This window comes from Thermobia domestica, chromosome 12, assembly GCF_964235325.1.
Source record: "Thermobia domestica chromosome 12, izTheDome1.hap1.1, whole genome shotgun sequence".
Classification (NCBI taxonomy): Eukaryota; Metazoa; Arthropoda; class Insecta; order Zygentoma; family Lepismatidae; genus Thermobia; species Thermobia domestica.
Window position 1 is genome coordinate 60454178 of NC_137465.1, and position 19175 is coordinate 60473352.

Here is a 19175-nt window from a genome sequence, read left to right on the forward strand (position 1 = left end):
CAATTATCCTCACGACGCAATACCAACACCATTTGGTGAATACAAACATTGTAAAAACCAGATCTTTCTTCAAATTCAATCCGACACTGCTTGACTTCGCTGATTTCACGAGAAGCGATATTCCAGTGCGGCTTTGAGTGTATTAGTTTAATGAAGGAATAAGGAAACATACAGGGTGTCTGTCTGCCACGAAATCAGAAAACGGTCATGAAAGTCAACAAATTTAGCTTTTGGGTCAAGATTTTTTGTATCTGTATGAAAGTAAGTGCAATCTGGAAAATTTTGTTTCATAAAACGTCAAAAATCACCACCGAAAATGTCTATGGTCGGCTTTAGACACCACCAAATCGCAAGCAAAAGACGCTTCTATTGATTGCATGAAAATTCCGCCTAATTCGCACCCAAATTGCTTTGGAGAATGTTACGAAATTTTATGGTTTGGCAAGGAAGAGGTCACGAAATTTCATGTGTGAATTTTAGTAGACACTCTGACATAGCTCACATCCATAAAGTCCTTTGGATGTTATTTGGTTTCGAAGTTACTCTACTACTGTAAATAATTTCTGATACATTATTTATTTTTAAAAGTGAATTTTCTATGAACATTTATTTTACAGGCCGTAATGATTAGCAGATATTTATTTACTTCTTTCCTATTCTAGATTTGAAGTCCGGAGAAGCGGAAGAAGTTAAAACATTGAATGCTAAAAACACTAGTTTATCGGGCAGTGGCAAACAATTTGTTAAAGTGTGTTCGTTGTCATCTACAGGAAATCCTCGTTCCATTTTATTACCAGTGACTGTTAAGGGAGTGAAGGACATTAAGACAATCAAAATTATAAACGCTGGATCATCGTTGCCAGGAAACCTGAAGACTTTATTATCTAATGTGAAAACTGCTACAAAGCCGGTTGTGAGTACTTCAAATTGTAAAACAACATACGTTATATCTAATCCCGAATCACTTCTTTCCAACAGTGTTTCTTCCAAGGAAAGCGTAACCGATGGAGGAAGCGAAGATTCAGATTGTCAGTATCCCAAGTTGGAATTGACAGGTAAGATATATTCCTTCATGCTTGAAAACGTTAGTCACATGTGATGTTTACTTTGATTCTGTTATATATATACAGGGTGTCTCAAAAGTCCCCTGACAGGGTAACTGTTATTATCAGAGTTACAACAAAATGTAGGAGAAGAAACTGTTTCAAAATATGACGTTTCCAATCTAAAGTGAAGGAATCTTTTAAATCGGATGAACCGTTTGGATTGTACATTCTTTATGCGTCCAATGTTAAATGAAAATGCAACGTTGCAATTAGAGGTTGAGGGAGAGAAAGGCGGGTGGGAGGTGGATAAATTTTGTAAGAGTAGGGTAATGGGGGCATGTTTGAAATGGAGGCTGGCCATCGAGACGTTAGTGTAAAAGACAGTAACTTCATTCACTTACGTTGTGGATCCAGGTAAATAGCAACGTTTCATTTTCATTTAACATTGAGCGCATAAAGAGTGTACAGCCCAAACGGTTCGTCCAATTTAAAAAATTACTTCACTTTAGATTAAAAACATCATATTTGGAGACGATTTCCCTGTTACATTCTGTTGTAACTGTCAATAACAGAGCTACCCTATGTCAGGGGACTTTTGAGACACCTTATATACACTTGGTTTATAGTGTCGTAAGTAGACGTCACATTTTTTTGTAGTTCCAGTAATTACGGTGCGCTTACACGTATACGTTTTAAAGCAGTTTTTAACATTTTTGTTTATTTACAGCCTTGGAACAGGGTTGACAAAAACCGTGGTTTTTATTGAAAAAACAAACAAAAAAAACTCTGGGTTGATTTTGTTTGTTTGTTTGTTTGTTTGTTTAAACCAGGTTTTTTTTTTTTTTTTTTTGGTTTAAATAATTTGCTGTGTGTATTTATATCACATGGAGAGAAATAAGTTTGTTTCGCCTTGATGTTATTATGCAACAACCTGGTTATGTGCTAGAAGGGATCACATATCACATAAGCTTAAAGCGGAATCCAAACCGCTTCTCGGCTTACATCTGACAGAAATTGCCCTCCATTTGAACTTGAAACCGGGACTAATTGGCCACAAATACGATACGTCTGCCGACCCACTCACGAAGGACTCCTGATAAAAAATACGTTGTACTGACCTTTACATACTTGTTAATATAATTGTTAAAGAGTCATTTCAGGACAAAAAGATAAACAGCTGCACAATTGAAACCATTATACAGAATTACATATGGACAATTTCAAAATAATGCAGAGTACAGAACTAATTTAGCCCAATGTAGTTCACTACGACTTTTATTGGTCCAAGTTAAAGAAGTACGACGACTTTATTTGCATACCAGTAAGAAAAGTGAATAAAAATACGATTTATTTGAGTCCACTTTGGCTCTGACCCATTTATAAATGCCTTTCGTGGGTTTTGTATAATCCCCCCCCCCCAAAAAAAAAAAGTACGGCATTTCAAGGTATTTTATCAATATTAAACATTATTAAAACTAAACAATATTTAGAACTTTTCTTTGATTGCAGTTGCATAACAATAATAACAAACTATAAGAAAAATCACGAAACAAACGTTCATAAAATGAAAAAATTGCTTTTGTGGTATAATCTCTTTGAGTAATGATTGGGGAATTTAGGTCTGAATATAATATTAATAATATACGGGAGTGAAACGTGATAACCCACAAATGTGTGTTCATCAAGATTTTACAAATACTTATACTTGTACGAACATTTCTCATTTTTTGGTTTAAACTTTTTTTTCTTTCTTTTAAACAGCTGGTTTAAACTACCTTGGTTTAAATCAGCCAACCCTGCCTTGATAAGATAAGAAATTTTTCTTTTAATAATCAGCATCGGGCTTCTGCAGCGCAAAATAGTTAATAAATATTTCTCCACTATAAGCTATAATTCCTTTTTGTAAAGCTTGGTATTACTTCGTGGTTAGATCGATTAGCTACCCGCTAAATGTTTCATATGAAATTGCTATAGGGTGATGTAGGACAATTATCACTAGTCTGCGAATTTTAACTTTTGGATCATTGCATGAAATATAGTATGCCATGTTTCATATTTCGGGTGTACCGAATTCAGAACAAAAATCGGTTTAGTCATTGCACATCAGATTTTCTTGCAAATTGCATATTAACATTGCCAATATCAATGTATCTAATGGTTTATTGCTATTCGTAACACTGATACGAATACTGGTACACTTACTAATATAAACAATATTAATATCTTATATTTGTATTTCTAGTGCTGTATGCGACAGTAAGTTAACTCGTAATCACGATATTAGAAACAAACAAGGCAAGAAAACGGGGGGAAAAGAAGCAATGTTTATGGATAAGCATTCACTATAAAACAGTAAGTCTCTTAGAGCAAGCAAACGTAAACTCCATAGTGTTTTTGAATTTGTGATCTCATCTGCGCTATTTTAAAGGAGGAAATAACGCACCCATAGATCATGACATGCCACACAAAAAATCCGCACTAGTGGGTTTTACGCCTCTTCGCTGAGAAAGTGAGTCTTGTCGCGGCACGCTTGTGACTAGTGGCAGAATCTTCTCTCTGCAACAACCCGCAGTAGTCTGCAAGCATGTTGCAATTTCACTTTCCTTGATAACGATGTTCGAGTTCCTTGAGATCCTGATGAAATTTCTCTCCTTGTTCCTCACTCATGACTCCAAGATTGTCTGGAAAATAGTCCAAATGGGAAAACAGCATATGCACTTTCAAACTCATGTTACAACCCAATTCTTTAAAACACAGTAGCATTCTTTCCATCATGTCTTTATAGTTTGTATCCTTTCTGTTGCCAGGAAAGTTTTTCGCTATATCTCGGAAAGCCTACCATGCTGAACGCTTGTTCTGGTTCATGACATTTTCAAAATTTGCGTCACCAAAAAGTTTCCTAATATCTGGACCATCGAAGATGCCCTCTTTAATTTTTGCATTACTGATGCCAGGAAATTTTTGACAGATATTTGAAGCACTCACCTTCAGTATCTAGAGCTTTTACAAATTGCTTCCTTAAGTGAAGCTTAATGTGAAGGGGAGGTAACAGTATATCATGTGCATTAACAAGACTTGCGCGTTGTAAGTTTTTCGAACCAACATTCCACTGCCTATCTGGCCATTCCTTTTGAGTCCAGTGAACTGCCCCTGCCCGACTGTCCCACTCACACAGAAAACATGGGAATTTGGTATAGCCTGACTTTTGACCCAACAGAAGGCCGATGACCTTAAAATCCCCACATATTTGCCATTGATGTTCGTGGTATTATCTTGTTCAACATCAAAGCAAGGTTTTCATAGCTTTCCCTCATGACAACAGAATAAGCAACTGGAATGGATGCTAGTTTGTTTTCGTTGTGTAGGAGTACACACTTCAAACTCCGCTTGGAAGCATCGATGTAAAGTCTCCATTGGGATCGTTCATAGTCACGCGATCCTAATTCTAGTATTAACTCCGGAATGTTGTTGGAAAATGCTATATTATCTTCTGCAGAAAAGAAAGCAGCAAATTCTTGTTCACAATGCCTGTACCAAGTATGTAGTACGTCGTCTCAGGCATCAACAGGTTTCTCTCCTTTAGTCGTGATCCCAATAGTTCGGCAGATTCCTTTGTGAGACCAAGGTCACGAACTAAATCATTTAAACCACTCTGTTCAAAAAGTATAGGCTCTATTGATTCTTGTGGGTCGAAGTCCGAATCGTCATTGTTGTCACTAGGAAATTCGGAAGAGGCTTCGTTTAATTGGTTTGGTGGCTGTGGGACAGGTATGTCAGGACCATGGGATACTGGTAGACTGACGGATGGGATTGTAGTTGGGTAAGCAATTTTAACCCTGTTCCTACTGTTGAAACCTTTCACATTGACAGAACAAAAGTAGCAATTGGTGCTGTGGTCAGTAGGCTCACGCCACTCAGTGGGGATTCCAAACGGCAATGCTCGTCTTTCTCTTTTCATCCATTGCCGCGGTTGTTCGATGCATGTTCGGCAAAACGTATGTGATGCCCAAGACTTGTCCTGATTCCCCAATGCTATACAAAATACGCAAGATAAGCCTTTCGCACAACGGAAGTTATATTGCGCCGTTGTTTCATGGACACAAATGTCCCACATATATAACAGAATATATCTGGATTATTCTTACAATTACGACGCTGCATTCCGAAGAGTCTGCGAACAAGCACTTCACTTTCGTCACTAAATAGTAAGCACACACCACGATATTAGGGACTTCAAAGCACTGAGCACAATTAGGTAGTTTACAACGAAACTGTATGAATCATTCACAGGAAAAGCAATATACTAAACAAAACAATGCCGCTAGGTGTTATACCGTACCGTACCGCTAGGCGGACATGATAAGCTGTTGTTTATCTACTGCTACAACATTTCACGCCATGAGAGTAATAGCATTTCATCCAATCAGGATGTTTAGTCCTCCTGGCTTGAGATGCATATGAATGAATAGGTAAAATGATTATCTCGGTTTTGTCACAAAATGTGATGTGATGAGACAAAACTAACCTCACTTTTAGGCTTAGGTGGCAATCACCACATCACAGAAATATATTGCACTTATGCAATAAAATCATCGCAGGCTAGTGTTATGACAGGTAAACCTAAACTTTAACTTATATCTCAAAATAATATTTTCTGTTTTAATTTTGACAAATACCATAATAGTTGATGAGAAACAAACAAAAAAGGCAATTTCATTTAAAATATCTTGCGGGTAGCTAATCGATCTAAGCACGAAATAATAGCAAACTTTACAAAAAGAAATTAGAGCTTACAGTGAAGAAACACTATTGACTATATTGCGCCGCAGAAGCCCGATGCTGGTTACACTCGTCAACACTGAAAATGCTTCGGAGATAAAACTAATTAATTCTTACTAATTTTAGGGTGCTGATAACGAATATGAAATTAGTTTTTGAAGATTGATTCGGGTTTCAAAGAAATACGTTATCACCCGATGTGCTCTGCTGCGCAAATTAAGGGCTCGTGGTAACAGGAGCTGTCTACTTATTTCAACAAACTTCCATTGTTTGACGGTTAGTTTCATTGCTATCCTCAGGGACATACGCAGGGGTGGGTCCTGCGGGTCTTGACACCCCGACTTGTTTGTAAATTTAGTCTAATTTCAGGTGCAATTTTACAAATTTTAATATAATTTAGCTTCAAATTGTATTTGGACCCCCGAAAAGCTTAGGACCCCTCCCGAAATAAATTCCTGCGTAGTCTCTGGCTATTTATATTGCTCGCACTTCATCGCTAACAAAGAAATATCAACCACTTCATGGTTTAGTTTGTATTAAAAAGTTTGCCAGAGAAAACATGTTGTGTAAAGTTCATTTGTAGTTATAATTTGCCATGTCGGACGTAGTCGTGGTGAGATATTGGCTGTTATTATTATTATTATTAATAATAATAATAATAATAATAATAATAATAATAATAATAATAATAATAATAATCGTTCTATGACTATGCTAAGCAGAAAATGTTTGCAGTGCAGAGCAAATTGTTGTTTTTAACGAAGTGAAGCGAGAAGTGGAATTTCTCTCCTATCATAAAGAAAGCCTATCACTTATACTTTGGCTGTAAAGTGGGAGATGTGGACGAGAAGTGAGCACCACATATATGTTGTAATACATGTTCTACAAATTTGCAGTACTGGCTACTCGGAAAAAGGACATGTGTGCCACTTGCAGTTCCAATGATATGGAGAGAACCGACAGATCATACTTAAACTGCTATTTTTGCATAGTTCTTCAAATTAAAGGTCTATCAAAAAAAAAAAAAGACTGCTACTTATTCAAATATTCCTTGAAATGTTCGTCACTGTGCCACACACACTGAAGAACTAAAGGTTCCACAACTTCCCGTACCTTACTCCAGTGTTTCACCCGATGAAGAGCAAAAGGCGAACAATGTCGACCCACATTGTCAAATTCTGCTGCAGATTAATTGTTTTCCACCGATCCCAACTTCACAAAACCAAAATATCATTATCTATTCACCATATGATACTCAACCTGAATTAAGTTACCTGGGGTTGTCAAAAGTGGCGCAGAACTGCTGGCATCCAAACTCAAGAAGTGGGGAGCTTATTCTGAAGATCTAAAAGTGTTCGTGTTTTGAACACGTGAGAATCCCTAACCAGTATTTTCAATGGAAAGTAACATGCTACGTTGTAACAATGTAGGCGTAACTGGTCTTATGAGTAGACGATAATCTCGATGAATGGCGGCTATTCATAGACGCATCAAAACTATTCTTCAAATATATTTTGCGTAAACTTCCACAAATCGCTGAAACTAAAATCAGATAAGAAATGAGCGGACACAGAACTATAAGGAAGTAGAGGTGCAAGTAATACCTTCTACCAAGCAATAGGGTGTAATGTATCACTAAAACTACATATATTGCACTCTCACATAGATTTCTTCCCAGAAAATTGCGGAGCAGTCATTGATGAACATGTGAAACATTTCTATCAAGTTATATCTATGACTAGCTGAACCTGCGCTCTACACAGCGCATCATTCGCATATGTGCATAAGTCTCCTTCCCATTCCTCACAACATCGATACAGTCCCTTTACAGACACAAGTGAAAGACTTGATTTAAAAAAAAAAGCAAGGGACATTATAAAGGGGAGATTTTTCTATTATTTTTTCTCAATATCGCACCGTTTGCAAGATTTGAGCCTACTTCTGGTTGGAGTTTCTAATTCATGTATGACCAGTGTTTTCTTTCTTCTTGCATGCAGTATTTAATAAACAAATACATTACATATACATTAATGATAATGTCAGTTATATATGATGTTCATTGGAGCAAAACACTCCAAAAATAAAGATTCATCTTAGACTGAAGAAGTGGTTATCCTTCCTTTTTAATTGTTATTTGGCCATGAAACAAACGCCTGAGATATATACAACCCCTATATATAATAATGTGGTGTTGGAATTTATAATGCGTAGGATATGGTGCTGTAGTTTTTTTTTTTTTTTTTTTTTATATATATATATATAATTTCAACATTTCTAGTGTACCCGTAAAAATGTAATAAAGAAATAGTGGCCATATTTTTCAAATATTCAATTAAAACTGGACAATCTACGCAAAATTTGCAATCAATCAGTGAAAACGGCATCTTTCTAGATCGTGTAGTTTCCGAGATCTCATTGTCGAAAGGATTGGCCACAAACATATAAACTTCCAGAAACATATAGGTTAAAGTACACAATAATTTATTTAAAATATTTGTCTTTGTTAAACGGAAATCACAAATAACCGTAAATGAAAGGTTTGAGATCAAAAGTTAAAGGTTGGAGCTCAGGCGTTTTTGTTGCTATTGTAGCATTTTAATAGATAGATGGAGAAACGATATCAGGGCTACTGGAGCAACTCTGCTCTTGCCGATTGTTGTTGGACGGAAAATTCCCAATTTTACCTCAATTTCCCCTTTTCTCGTACAACACACACACATATATTATCATGATACCATTTGAAAGCCTGTTTTATTCTGAAGAGAATGACGTATAAGTTATGATACTCAAATAAATAATACTGTTCGGATTCATTTGATTTTGTAGTTATCTCACTTTTTCCTATATGAAATTTGGTATTGTCTAGCAGAACTGAGAAATATTTTTTCCGTCACAACTATTGTAGGTATTACAATGAAACTTGGCATATGTATTACTTATAAACTACAGTAGTTTTAAAGGTATATTATATTTGGGTGCTTTTAGTCGGGGCCGTACCGGTCATACCAGGGGGTGCTACATTTGAAAAAAGGGATTTTTGGACGGGAAATTTCCAATTTTACCTTAAATTTCCCTCTTATACAACATGTACACATGCACATAGTACCATTTTCAAGCTTGGTTTATTCTGAAGTGAATGACATATGAACCAAGATAATCGGATGAACAGAATTGAAGCAATAGCTACTTAAGTGGAAGACCAAATAGAAAATTCAAGAATCTAAGTGTCAACACTACATAACACATATTTCTATCGATTACACTTAAACTCGAACCAATTCATCATTTTTATTTTTATTTTCATATTTAGCATCCTCATTTGCATAAGAAAATGTACTTTTCTTTTCCGAAGCATGAAAAAAGTTAAAATTTGTTGTCCAGTGTTATTAAAATGTTCTTTGTTACTTTTTTATTATTTGCTTGAATTAAGAAGAAAAATATCGAACTCTGGTACGAGAAATTTTAGATTTGTTTGTCGAACTCCCAACTGCCAGAGTTCTCCCAACCCTATCTACTAGCTTCTGTTGTATTTACATTGCACAGATTTTTGGGCAGTCGTGTCATAGGCTTGTTTTAGCCAATTGAAATGGTATTTTAAAAATTCTTTATGATAAGAAAACTATGAATAAAATGCCAAACAGTGAAAACGACTGTTGCATTTATTTTTATTCGTCAGAAATAAATAAGAACAATTTACGTATGAAAACTCACAAATAGACTTTAAAACTCTCATGCCCCAATTTATTTAAAACCGTCCCTGTGTATTCTAAAAATATAAATAGCGTATATTGTTAGCTATATTAGGAGACTTGCTGAAGACACAACATAAATAGCGACTTCAGTCAAAATTTGTGTATCTGTTAGGATCTTTATACCTAGAAATCTATTTGTACATTTTTCCTGTCATTTTACTGTTTTACACTACAAATGGTTCGTGTTTATTTAGGGTAAGAGGGCGAAAAAAAATCCAGTTCACTACATTATAAAAATTTAAAAAAAAAGTATTCAGCTGTAATGTAGATATCTATGTAAAAGATGTTTTGAAATACATCCAAATTCAACAGATCTTAGAGTTCTAATTAGCATTGTTTTGATGCATTTTCTTCAAATTTTATATTCTTGCTAAAAGAGAACGCTGCCATAGTTGCCCCATACCGTATTAACCTCCCTCCCCCTGGTAAGCTATAGTATTCATTATAATAACTAATGTAATTGTTTTTAGATATATGAAGACCTGAAGTAAATTTCGATCTAAGTGCCATTTTCTGAAGTTTCGAGTTATAACCGGAATGATGATGTATGCACGAAGCGAGTTTAAGTATATTCGGATCATGAGCGCCAAACCTGTGCGTAGTAGTCCAGATCATTGCCAATAGACTGCGTGACGTGTATGTGCACAGCACAAATTCTCGAGGAAAAAAACTATCTTAAAAACTGTTCAATGGCACTTAGATCATAATTTACTTCAGGTCTTTATATGCTTTTGAACATGGTAAAACCACCTACAATAATGAAAACATTAAAAGAAAAGAGAAGTATTTAGCTTAAAATTGAACGCCAGACAAAGTGTTATGAAATAGCCGTGCGACCGATGGAAGCAGTGTTTTTTGTGAAAGCTACTAAAACATTAAAAAAAATATATATGCTTGCCTTGTGTTGATGTTATGCTAAATAATACATACTGTGCTATTGAACTGAGGTATAAGTATCTTTTGCCCTACGCCACACTAATGTCCATAATAACTCTTGAATATCTATTCCAAATCAACTAGTCTAGATGGCTAAATGGTTATCATTTTTGGATACAGAAGTTGTGTTTGAATCACATGTGAAGCCTTTAAAGTCTTAAACTGCATATAACAAAGAACAAAGGATATTAATAAACAAATAATTTAACTTCAGAACGAAACTGAATTCGAACTGGAGCACCACACAACAGTGAGCAAATCGCAGAATTCTGCGTATGTGCTTTTCAGTAAAAGTGACATTTTATATTTATTTATTTTTTTAAAGTAAAGAAACAGTAATAAAGTACCAGGGTAAAATAAATGACCAAAATCGTTATTAGTTTTAATGGCGTTTTGGTCGTTTATTTTTGTCCCGTACTTTACGTATTTCTTATGTGGGTTTAATTTATTAACTTTTGGGGTATTTCATGTGAATTGTCTCACTTGCGTTATAATCACTTTTGACTCGTTACCAGACTATTTCCATTATATTACTGAGATTCAGCAGATACGTACCTAATTGCTGTTAAGAGAAAACATTTTTGTAGTAGACTTTCTTTCTGTAATTCAGAAACTTTTTTTTTTTTTTTTTTTTTTAATGTGGTCATGCTTAACATCCAGAAATTCATGAATCAATATCGTGTTTCCAGACACTTCATAGATACATAGTTGCCACAGTAATAACTGTTCAAATTTAATGTTTCTTAAGATAATTTATAATTGTTTAAATACTCTTCATCAGTTTCCATTTTCTTACATCCAAACTCTGTTGTAAGAAAGGAAGGAAAAAAAAAAACTCTGCTATTTCGCACCCTTTCGAATATCTTGTGCAATCTTTTAATCCCACTACCGACTACTGAAATATGAGTGCTCACAGCTAATCTCAGTCCTAGCTGAGTAATCTCGAAATAATATTTTAGTTTCTTTTTCATTCTTTCTTCCTTTGGACTTGAAAGATTCGTTATTCTTTCAAGTCTAAAGGAAGAAAGAATGAAAAAGAAACTAAAATATTATATAAAGAAACTAAAATGGATGCATTACCCCTTTTAAATTATGATGGCACAACACCTGTACCATTGCGTCGACCTTCGGAATTTGCTTTGTAAGTCTCTAGTAAAGCTTTTTAGACCGGGATTTTTGCATTCATTTAAATATGGAAGCATCTAACTAACTAACTAACTCTATGGCCTATGGAACCCGGAGGTTCAGTGCCGCGTTCACAAAAGCTCTCCACTGACTTCTATCCTTAGCTAATTGCATCCAGTTTCTACTTTGTATTCCTATCTCTGCGAGATCCATCTTAATATTGTCCTCCCATCTGCGCCTAGGTCTTCCTAATGGTCGTCTTCCTATGGGTCTACCAGTCAAGACTTTGAAAGCGTTTCTACTTTCTTCCATTCTAGCTACATGACCTGCCCACCTAAGCCTTCTAGACTTGACGACCCTACCGTATGTTGGATAAACCGTATAAACTATGTAGTTCCTCGTTATGAAGCTTCCGCCATTCCCCATTCTCGTTCCTCTTGGGTCCGAATATTCTTCTCAGGATCCTGTTCTCAAATACTTTCAGTCTATGTTCTTCCCTCAGAGTAAGCGACCATGTTTCACAACCATACAGAACAACAGGCATGATTATCGTTTTATATATTTTAAGCTTCAAATTCCTCGACAGAATTCGCGACGACAAGAGATTTTGAACCGAATAGTAACACGAATTCCCTATTTTTAGTCGACATTTAATTTCTTCGTGAATATGATTTTCGTCTGTTAATATTGATCCTAAATATTTGAAAGTATCCACTTTATCAAAAGCATTATTTAATATTTTAACGCCTCCACAATTTGCCGTATTACGGTCCCGACGCACTTCCATGTATTTAGTTTTCTCTTCATTTACTTCTAAACCCATGTCCCTGCAAGCGTTTAATAAGATCTCTGCATTTATTTCTACTGTTCTCCTATCATCCCCTATTAAATTTACATCATCAGCATATGCCATAACCTGGTGAATGCCGTTCAACTCTAGGCCCTGGTTGCTATCTTTGATTTTCCTTATAGCGTATTCCAGCACAAAGTTAAATAATAATGGCGACAACGCATCTCCTTGTTTCAGGCCATTTTCGATGTGGAAGCTCGTGGACAAAAATTTTCCTACCCGGACTTTACTTTGGGATTCACTTAAACATACCTTAATTAATCTAATTAGCTTTCTCGGTATTCCAAGTTCTGTAAGAACGTTGTATAATGTTTCTCTCCTAACCGAGTCGTAAGCCTTTCTAAAATCAATAAATAGTTGATGTACCGGGGTATTGTATTCCCACTTCTTTTCGAGTATTTGGCGAATGGTAAATATTTGGTCGATAGTTGATCGATTTCGTCTAAATCCGCACTGATAATCTCCAATAATTTCATCTGCGTATGGGGTCAGTCTTGCTAACAGAATATTTGAATATGGAAGCATCATAGAACATATTTTATGGGCATTATGCAGCCTCGCGTGCTCTGTCTGGGAGCTGTGACGGCACAACATGGACGATGGGTTTAGAAAAAGGGTATATTTGAGAAGTTTTTCAAAAATCCCTGACACATTATTATTTACCCTAGAATTATGGTTTGTACCTCGTTGGTTTCGTTATGAGACAGGCTTTCGAAATGTACCACTCAAATTTCCCTATCGTGTACCAGAAGCGGGAAGATCTAGTCCAAAATAGAAAAAAGGGGATTTTTTAAAGAAAAAAAATCCCTTTTCCTCATTTTTATCTTCACAGGTACACGATAGCGAAATTTGAGTGGTACCATTTGAAAGGCAACCTTACACTGAAAAAAATGAGGTATGACTCATGTTGCTAGTCAACAGACGTGTGTCAAAAAAATCTCGATTTCTTTATTTTTTTTTTCATTTTTTACACATTTTTAGTCAATTACTTTAGTAAAGTATCTACAGTATTATCACTATTTATTCTAAAGTCATGATACGTACCTCGTTTTCTTTTGCATGAACCAGTCTTTCAAACAGAACCACTCGCATGTCTCTAGCATGTACCATAGTGGAGAAAATTCGCAAAAAAGGGAATTTTTGTCAAAAATCCCTTTCTCCCCGATTTTGGCCCCCTTTGTCAACCCACAGAGCCCCCAAAAATCTCAAACATACTACATACTATTTGTAATAACTATACAAAGTTTCAATGTTATATCTTGAAAAATAAGGGAGGGAAAAAATATTGCCCCATGTGCAAACAGTACCATCTTTACCCTATGTAAGAAATGGATAACCCATTTTGCACATGGGGCAATATTTTTTCCTGTCTTATTTTTCAAGATATAACATTGAAACTTCGTACAGTTATTACACATAGTATGCAGTATGTTTGAGATTTTTTGGGGCTCTGTGGGTTGACACAGGGGCCAGCCAGAGGGTCCAAAATCGGGGAAAATGGGATTTTTTGACGAAAATTTCCCTTTTTCGCGAATTTTTTCCACTATGGTACGTGCTAGAGACATGCGAGTGGTACCGTTTAAAAGACTGGTTTTGGCCAAACAAAACGGTGTATCGATCATATTTCTACGATAATTAGGGATGAGTCTGGATATTTTTATATAAATTGGGTTATCCATTGCTCACATAGGGGAAAGCTGATACTGTTTGCACATGGGGCAATATTTTTTTCCTCTCTTATTTTTCAAGATATAACATTGAAACTTCTTACAGTTATTACACATAGTATGTAGTATGTTTGAGATTTTTTGGGGCTCTGTGGGTTGACACAAGAGCCGACCAGAGGGGCCCAAAATCGGGAAAAAAGGGATTTTTTGACAAAAATGTCCCATTTTCGCGAATTTTCTCCACTATGGTACATGCTAGAGACATGCGAGTAGTACCGTTTGAAAGACTGGTTCATGGCAAAGAAAACGAGGTACAATTCATGTTCCCACAATGAAGTCTTGATGATGATGATGATAGTATAGAAATTCACTAAAAAGGTATTATCAAGGGAAAATATGTAAATCTGCTGTAGCATCAAAACTATTCATCCCAGGGCCACTCTTTGTATCTCATTCTCTTCATCATAAAGCAGAGTTTTTTGGAGTATCATTTGCATGATAGTATCCTATAGCAAAAAGGAGATATTTGCGATAAAAAAGGGATTTTTAATAAAGAAAATCACTTTTTCCCTCTTTGAGCGGAAATTTCCCGCATTTGGTACACTTTAGGGAAATGTTACGGACGCAGTTGGAAACACTGCTTTACTAGAAACAAAACGGGATATGAACCATGATCCTACGATAAATAGTCTTGACGCAATAGATGATTGAGTGAAAGTCTACAAAATACCTGAAAAAAAAAAAAACAATTTAAAAGGGTTAATTGCGTATCCATTTTGTGAATAGTTAGCTGTATTTTCTCAGTATGGCTCTGGACTACACAGATAATCAAATATTAATCTTTTGTCTTCTTTCTTAATACAGAAGAGGAGAAGCGATTACTAGAAAAGGAAGGAATTACTTTACCGTCCCATTATCCTTTAACAAAACAAGAAGAAAGAGAGTTGAAACGAATCAGAAGAAAAATACGGAACAAAATATCTGCACAGGATTCAAGGAAAAGGAAAAAAGAATATATAGATGGGTTAGAGGACAGGTAAGTGTTTAAAACACAGATATTCAGGGTATAGAAGGGTAAGTTTTACATCTTATTATTACTCTGTTTAGTACTAGAAATGTACTATGCATTTCATCGTACTGCTAACACTTAATTAGATCATTATTACTACATATGTATTAGTGAAGAGTGTCGTTTAAATGCGAAATATAGCTGAGCCAATACCAATTACACACGCACAATTGTAAATTGTATAATATAATGCTAAGTACCTACCGAATTTGCCACTTGCTGTCATTCCGCAGGTACAGGACGATTGATCTTTCTGCATTATTTTCTTGTGATAATAACATTGAATTCACTGGCGGGTGTGGTAACAAAGATTGTGGTGAGTGCATTCAAGATATCAATAACGTCCAACGATTATACCATATAGGCTAAACGAGACTGCTAACTAAAGTGAATAATAATAATAATAATAATAATAATAATAATAATAATAATAATAATAATAATAATAATAATAATAATAATAATTTATTATTATTATTATTATTATTATTATTATTATTATTATTATTATTATTATTATTATTATTATTATTATTATTATTATAGAAAAATTAGTGGAATGAGAATGAGAGGAAACAAGAGGATTCAACAAAAAAAAGAAAAGAAAAGAACACGATGGTTAACCACCACAAACTAACATGACCTGGGATCGAATCTGGGACTGACTACATTTCAATATCCAGTGAAGGGCCGCTATTCCTCGTAAACTCGGAAAAAAAAAAAGTGGCGTCAAAACCTAGACCTGTATGACCTTTAACACCATGTAGGGTTTTGTTAATGTGTCTTACAAAACCTAGATGTTTAAAAAAGAAAAGAAGACTGAAAACGGATCAGAAAGTAACTGATCTCGCTAAGCAATATTTAGAATAGAAGTTAACGATAATAATGGTGGTAGTGATGTCGTCGTCTAAAAATACTGTATTACTTGCCTTTTTTCAAGTAGTCCAGTTAATTATATGTTATGGTACGACAAGAATGCAATTACGTGCTTTTAACACATAATGTAATTTTTCCACCCTTACAAATATTTAGTGCTTATTTGTATAGTTCGCAGCAAAAAACCTGCAACTTGAGCATGTAAATTTATTGTGAAACTATGCCTAACAGCCCAGGGAATCAACATAACGTCTAAGTGACACGAATCACGCCAGGAGAAACCTCGGTGTCCTCCCCTGCACACTTATTTTGGAGCCAAAGACTTCGTCGTCTCACAATAAACTTACATGCTCATGTTGCAGGTTTTTTGCTGCGGACTGTACACGTATTTGAATATTACTTTAAAGTATTTTACAGATCAAAAAATATTAGTTATCTTACAGTAAAGAGTGCGAAACATATGGCTGTATTATTCATTATAACTCAGTTTTTTTAAGAAGATGCTCGTCTATGTATTTGAGAAATATCAAAGCAGCAGTTTTTCATAGTTTTCCCAAGTTAACTGTCGTATGGATGTATTCACTTTTTTCATCTGCTTGTCCTTCCTGATAAGCTGTAAAGAAAATAATATGTGTCGGTGTCTTATACCATATTATCAAATATTCAGTTGCTATCAATAATTGTGTTTTATCCAAATAATTCTTTCGAAGCTTTTTTCATTTTTTCTTTCTTTATTTCGTAAAGCCAACTGTACAAAGCAGAACTGATGATGTGAAGATGATTGACTAGTGTGTTTTATGGGTTTGATCCCCGATATATTCAATTTACTATATTTACCCAGCATTGTAAGGGTTTTAAGGAACCACTTAAATTAAGATATGGTGAATTTAGGTCAATAACTAGAACTAAAAATGAGACTCGATGCGGACCACACAATACCCAAGTAAAAGCATATAGCCAGTCGGCCATATAATCCTTCATGCACTGTGATGTAGCCAGAGAGTTTTATTTTTCAGTTTCGTAATGGAACACTTTATGCTCTTAGGAATACAGTTTGAAGAGCGATTATCAACACTAGTTTATTTGCAGATGTAAAATAACGGTTAGCAGTCCATATAGGTTCTTTTTATGTCTGACTGCGGCGAACCTAAAAATAATGTGTACAAAGAATGAAAATATGTACTACTGAATTACAATCTGTATTACAATTTTTACCACTAAAACTTTCACAGTTGTACTCCTTACGTGTAAAATTTTTAGTAATTTGCACAGTTAATATTATAAGGAGCTCAAATCGTTCAAATGATTTTGAAACCTTGTATATCTAAACAGAAAATAGTGAAAACAATCAAAAAACAACAACAACAGAAAAGGAACAGTATCTGCTCTTTTGCTAAACCCTTTAAAAGAGAGGAGGAGGATGTAATAGTGTGAACAGAAGTTGAAAAGTGTCTAGATGGGCGTCGTGTTAGAATACAAGGACATCCGTCTTTCTCCACGAAACCCCGTTTACTTACAGCTTCGTAACACTACCATGTGACCATGTGATCAATATTCCATCTGCTTTCTGTTCTCCCTACGTTTCCTTTCCCTCTGATGAGATGCTTAACGAAAATGCTTATAATTTACTCTGGTGTTGATTGTTTTCACTGTTTCTGCAAAGAAGTAATTTTGTACCTCCACTTCGATGTTCTTTTGCTACAACTAAGTATTTACAACGATAAGAATCAAATATGATATATAATCGCTGTATAGCCTTGGTTCGCAACTCAAATTAAATTAAACAAGAGCCACACTAAAATAAATACACACTTCCTTCCTTTAGTGATTTGCTTTCATTTTATTTATATTCTGTATATTTTGTTGTCATGCCAACGGTGTGCCAAAAACCTTATTATTTTAAACATTGGAATATCTATATTTTATAAACATTCACATTACATCTATTTTCTTTTCCTTCTGCATATATAAATCAGCAAGCTAGTATTAATATATAATGTAGCATTGCACAAGCCTAGTATTAATATACAAGGTACCATTGTACTTGTACCGTTGTATATTAAGTTAATTTTTTTCCCTGTATTTAGCGATTAACCTGGCACATGAGTGTATCTTACTCGAAAAAACTGTATCCATATTCAACATAACGCTTATTGCCAGATTCTGGACGTTCGTACAGTGTTGGATCGAATATTTCTGAAACTAAGCTGTTTTTGTAACCTTCTTACTTCCTTGTGTTGTCTGATAAAGCGCAACGAAAGAGTTTATAACATACTGGTACTTTTTATTATTATTACTATTATCATCTAGTTGGGCGTCTTGTAATAATAATTTCTTGTGTCAAGTACTTTCGCATGAATTAGCCAATTAAAATAGTTTAAAAAAATGACTCATAAGTGCAGAATATATATATATATAACAAAAACTAATATAAAACATCTTATTGAAAAGTTAACACGGTTATTGTCATAGATGAATTAGGAGTGACATTTTAATTAAATTGTATGCTTTTTCAGGGTAAAGAAGTGTACGGAAGAGAATTTGCAGCTTCAGAAGCGCATAAAATTACTTCAGAGTCAAAATCAAAGTTTGGTTACTCAGTTGAAACGTCTGCAAACGCTGGTGTCTCACAGCAGTACAAAGACTGCACAGCCAGCAACGTGCCTGATGGTACTGTTGCTTTCAATGGCTCTAATTCTTGTTCCTAATCTTCGACCGAATCAAACATCTGACAGTAAAGCGGTAGACGAGGAACAGATCAACATACCAGACATGAAAATGCCACCGCTTGCAGGTAAATAAACGTATCATTCACTTTTTTTGCTTCCTGTATCCAGAAGTCGGTTTCTCGTTAAGAAACCTATCTGTTGTGTTACATGACTATTATTGGAACGATATTTTTCTAGTTTCGATTAAGGGGTGCGGTCTGACCTACCGTTCTTCATTTAGCTGCGGTTTAACCTTTTTCAGTGTTTGCATTAGAAGTTACGAATAGTGGCATTAAAATATAAACAAACACCACAGCATTGCGTTTAAATGTTCAATGAACTTGGCTGGGATCTGACTGAAATTGAA

The 19175-nt window shown here is 35.1% G+C and overlaps 1 protein-coding gene across 1 annotated transcript in view; it reads left to right on the top strand.

The window, feature by feature from the left end:
• The window catches only part of LOC145666478 (uncharacterized), a 45488-nt gene that overhangs the window by 16679 nt on the left and 9634 nt on the right, over window positions 1–19175 (top strand). Inside the window, exons 3-5 of the mRNA XM_081733733.1 lie at window positions 663–1055; window positions 15020–15191; window positions 18617–18894. Coding sequence (XP_081589859.1) covers window positions 663–1055; window positions 15020–15191; window positions 18617–18894 — 843 coding nt within the window. The remainder of the gene's footprint in view (window positions 1–662; window positions 1056–15019; window positions 15192–18616; window positions 18895–19175) is intronic.